Here is a 5,043-nt window from a genome sequence, read left to right on the forward strand (position 1 = left end):
TGATCCATCAGCGCCCTCTTCAAAAACACTTTTAAAGGGTCAATAAAATTAGATAAGTAATATATACCTAAGTTTTAATAGGAAACTATTTTTGCTGTCATTTAAAAATCGTTTTTAAGGGACTTGGGAGGTGGCTCAGTGGTAGAGTGCTTGCCTTGCATGCATGAAGCCCTGGGTTCGATTCCTCAGCACCACATAAGCAGAAAAAGCCAGAAGTGGTGCTGTGGCACTGTGGTTCAAATGGTAGAGCGCTAACCCAAGAGTGGGAGGGATAGCGCCCAGACCCAGAGTTCAGGACCCACGACCAACAAAAAAAAAAAAAAATCATTTTTAACATAATGTCTACTAAGAGGAATGTGTTTGAAGAGGCTATAATGGTCTGTTGGTGAATTACTGATCTGCTTGGTAAATTAGTAGCTAGCAAAGGACTCATCAGGAGAACTTGCCCCACCTAGTATTCATGTGTCCTTTTTTTTTTTTTTGTCGGTTGTGAGGCCTAATCTGGGCCTGGGCGCTGTCCCTCAGCTCTTCAGATCAAGGCTATCACTCTACCACTTGAGCCACAGTGCCACTTCAGGCTTTTTCTGCTTATGTGGTGCTGAGGAATCGAACCCGGGGTCTCATGCATTGGAGGCAAGCACTCTACCACTGAGCCACCTTCCCAGCCATTATTCATGTGTCTTTATTACTAGAACTCTTCCATTGCCTGTTTCTCTGCTGGTTTCTTGGGAAGATTCTTATCAATTTTATGAGGTTTGTTTTAACTAAAACTGGCCTTAAAAATCCCTAGATACAGCTGGGTATTGGTGGTTCATGCCTGTAATCCTAGCTTTTCAGGAGGCTGAGAACTGAGGGTTTAGGTTCAAAACGTACCTGGGTAGGAAAGTCCCTGAGACCCTTATCTCCAATTAACCACCAAAAAACCAGAAGTGGATCTATTGCCCAGGTGGTAGACTGCTAGCCTTTAGCAAAAAAATCTCCAGCCAGCACCCAAACTCTGAGTTAAAGCCCCAGGACTGGCACCAAAAAAGAAACCACACCTAAATAGGCAGATCTACCCTGTAAACTGTGGAATCTGCCATAAACTACTGAGGACTAGAATACCATTATTAGCCTCTGAATTGGTGAGAATATGCCATAAGGGCCAGCTTACATGTTAAATATTAATAGTTTAATTTTTCTTTTATAATAGAAATTAGTATAAATAGAAGTTGTAATAGGTCTTTCTTAAATACCCCTGGGCTGTTTCTACCCTACTTTGAAATAGGTACTCTTTTTTTTTTGTTTTTTTGTGGGTGGTAGGGTTTGAATTCTTGCCCTGGGTGCTGTCCCTCAGCTCTTGCTCAAGGCTACCACTCTACCACTTGAGCCACAACGTCACTTCCAGTTTTCTGGTGGTTAATTGGAGATCAGAGTCTCACAGACTTGCCTGCCCAAGTTAGCTTTGAACCACGATCCTTAGATCTCAACCTCCTGAGTAGCTAGGATTACAGGCGTGAGCCACCAGCACCTGGCAAAACAGCTACTCTTTATGGCTACAAATATAGCCCTTCTGTTGCACACATACACACACACAAAACAAGTTAAGTTTTAGCAAAGATTTATTTTAGAATAACAGGGCAAAAATTGAGAGCCGTAGAAAAAAACAAACATTTCCTGTTCCCCTTGCAGGAAATGGGAGCTTAAAACTGCACTTCTCTCATTTTATTTTTTCCTCTGAGATGAGTTCTCGTGTTACCCAGACTGGGCTTGAACTGTAGGTGTGTGCTATGACACCCAGCTTGCACAATTCATATAAGTCATTTCAATTGAACAAAGTTTGGGTTGTAAAAGCTTTCCTTCACCCTTCTCTCAACCTCTTAGTATGATTATAAAACTATTCTTGATTTTCATAGAAGCATCTGATATTCATGAAAAGTATTAGGGTTGACACTGTGACCCCCAACATTACTTTCTACTCTTCCCTCTAACTTAACCATGAAGTCTTTAGTTAGTTGTGCGTGCTTGCATGCATGCATGTGTGTGTGTGTGTGTGCATACGTATACACGCATGCATGCACAAGTGCTAGGGTTTTGCACTCTCACTTGGCTTTGACATTTTGCTTAAGGCTGGCATTCTCCTTGAGCCACACCTCCACTTCTAGCTTTTTTGTTGTTTTGTTAATGGAAGATAAGAGATTTTCTGCCTGAGCTGGCTTTAGACTGTGATCCTCAGACCTCAGCCTACTGAGTAGCTAGAATTAACAGATGTGAGCCACAGCCACCTGGCTTCCACTTAATATTTTTTAATTGGAACAAGTAAACGTTACCATGCACTGTACCTCTAACTGCCATCTTCTGCCTCTGAGGTGTTGACTTTAAATTCTGGAATGTATTAATCAGGTCCAATTCTTTGGGCATTCTAGGTTATGCTCTAGCTAACTAGGACAGATGTAAGTAAGCATTAACACCAATTGTCCTAATGGTTTATGTTTTCTTCAGCTTTCTTTCCAGAAGTCAGTACCATGGATATCTATCTTAAAATCACTGCCACTTTGGGCCATTGTTGTTGCACACTTTTCTTACAACTGGACTTTCTATACTTTACTGACATTATTGCCTACTTACATGAAGGATATCCTCAGATTTAATGTTCAAGAGGTAAGAAAAAATAATCATCTGCTTTTTTTTTTTGTCAGTTGTGGGGGTTGAACTCAGGAAGCTGGGTACTGTCCTTGAGCTTCTTTTACTCCAGGCTAGCACTCTACCACTTGAGCCACAGCACCACTTCTAGTTTTTGAGCGGTTAATTGGAGATAAGAGTCTCACAGGGACTTGTCTGCCTGTCTGGCTTCAAACTGCCTCAGAACTCAGCCTCCTGAGTAGCTAGGGTTACAGGTAAGCTAGCTGCCTTTTATGTAGAGTATATAATTAACATTACACAGAAAATTTGTTTTCATCTCTTTGGAATTCATTTATTTTTATTTTATATCTTCCATTTTAGTTTGTTGTATTAAATTTTATAGACTTTTTCCTTTATTATTGTTGTTATTGTTGGTGGTATTAGTCGTGGGGCTTGAACTCAGGTCCTGGGCTCTGTCCCTGAGTTCTTTTTTGCTCAAGGCTAGCATTCTACCACTTTGAGGCACAGTGCCACTTCAGGTTTCTGGTCATTAATTGGAGATAAAAGTGTCATGGACTTTCCTTTCTGGGCTGGCTTCAAACTGTGGTCCTCAGATCTCAGCCTTCTAAGTAGCTAGGCTCACAGGAATGAGCCACCAGTGTCCGGGCTCCACCAGTGTCCAGTCTCTAGACTTCTTCCTTTTTCTTGGCTAATTGGTTGATTTTGAGAGAGTCTCACGGTGTAGCCCAAGCTAGCCTTCAGCCCACAGTGTAACCTAGCTAATCTCAAACTTCAGATTCTCCTACCTCTAAGTGCTGGATTTCAGATGAGTACCAGTGTATCCAACTGAGAGACACACTCCTTCCCCCCACAAACACTCTCTCTCTCATTTGTTCTTTTGTTTGTTTTAGTGGTCCTGGGACTAGAACTCAGGGCCTCACACTTACTCAGCTTGCTTGGCCCACTGGTACTTTGCCACTTGAGCCACACTTCCAACCCTACTTTTTGCTGGTTATTTTAGACATGGGCACAGACACATGCACACGCACACAGGCACACACACACATATATGCTAGTTCTAAGGCTTGAGCTCAAGATCCAGGTGTTGCATCTGAGCTTAAGTCTAGTGCTCTACTACTTGATTCACAGCTCCATTTTTGGATTATTGGTGATTAATTGGAGATAAGAGTTTCACAATATTTCCTGGGTTCTAACCGCAGTTGTCATCTATTAGTCTCCTGAGTAGCTACGATAACAGGTGTAAGCCACCAGCATACAACTTGATAAAAATAAATAAGAAGTAAAAATTAGCCTGGCACCGGTAGCTCACATCTGTAATCCTAGCTACTCAGGAGACTGAGATCTGAGGATCACAGTTCAAAGCCAGCCCGAGCAGGAAAGTCTGTGAGACTCTTATCTCCAACCAACCACTAGAAAACTGGAAGTGGTGCTGTGGTTCAAGTGGCAGAATGCTTGCCTTGATATGAAGAATACAGGGACAGCACCCAAACCCAGAGTTCAAGCCCCATGACCGACCAAAAAAAAAAAAAAGAAAGAAAAATTAGGACTGGGAATATAGCTTAGTGGTAGAGTGTTTGCCTAGCATGCATGAAGCCCTGGGTTCAATTCCCCTGGGTTCAACCACATGAACAGAAAAAACTGGAAGAAGCAATGTGGCTCAAAGGTAGAGCACTAGCCTTGAGCACAGAGTGGCTTAAGGACAATGCCCAGGCCCTGAGTTCAAGCCCCAGGACTGGCAAAAAAGAAAGAAAAAAAAGAATCAAGCCTGTGTTTTCTTACCCCTTACAGAATGGTGTTTTATCTGCACTGCCTTATTTTGGCTGTTGGTTATGTATGATCCTGTCTGGTCAAGCTGCTGACAACTTAAGGGTCAAATGGGATTTTTCCGCTTTAAATGTTCGAAGAATTTTTACCTTTATAGGTAAGTTAAGCAAGTCAAGTTTTAGGTTTTTGTGTCTCGGGAATTGTGTGTTGGGGATTTACCACAGGATCTTGAACTTGCTAGCCAGGAGTTTTTGCACTATGTCCGCAGGCCTCGCTGCTTTAGTGGGGTCTCACCTGTTATCAGGGTCAGCTGAACCACAGTCTGCCTAATTACACCACCCTTGCAGCTGAGATGGACATGTGAGTTTATTGACTGAGATAGAAGTCTTACTAACTTTATCCAGGTGGCCTCACACCACAGTCCTCCTGATCTTCCACTTCCAAGGCTGGGATTACAGGGGTAAGCCACCAAAGAAAGTGGTGAATGAGTTTTTGTTTTGTTTACATTTATCAAGACATAAGAAAACAGCCGGGCGCTGGTGGCTCACGCCTGTAATCCTAGCTACTCAGTAGGCTGAGATCTGAGGATCCCGGTTCAAAGCCAGCCCGGGCAGGAGAGACCGTGAGACTCCTATCTCCAATAAACCACCAGAAAAC

General features: G+C 42.7%; 1 protein-coding gene across 1 annotated transcript in view; it reads left to right on the forward strand.

Annotated features, from left to right (window-relative positions):
• The window catches only part of Slc17a5 (solute carrier family 17 (acidic sugar transporter), member 5), a 79,984-nt gene that overhangs the window by 64,041 nt on the left and 10,900 nt on the right, over positions 1–5,043 (forward strand). Inside the window, exons 7-8 of the mRNA XM_013035291.1 lie at positions 2,482–2,640; positions 4,411–4,543. Coding sequence (XP_012890745.1) covers positions 2,482–2,640; positions 4,411–4,543 — 292 coding nt within the window. The remainder of the gene's footprint in view (positions 1–2,481; positions 2,641–4,410; positions 4,544–5,043) is intronic.

The sequence above is a fragment of the Dipodomys ordii genome, unplaced genomic scaffold, assembly GCF_000151885.1.
Source record: "Dipodomys ordii isolate 6190 unplaced genomic scaffold, Dord_2.0 Scaffold208, whole genome shotgun sequence".
In the NCBI taxonomy this organism is placed as follows: domain Eukaryota; kingdom Metazoa; phylum Chordata; class Mammalia; order Rodentia; family Heteromyidae; genus Dipodomys; species Dipodomys ordii.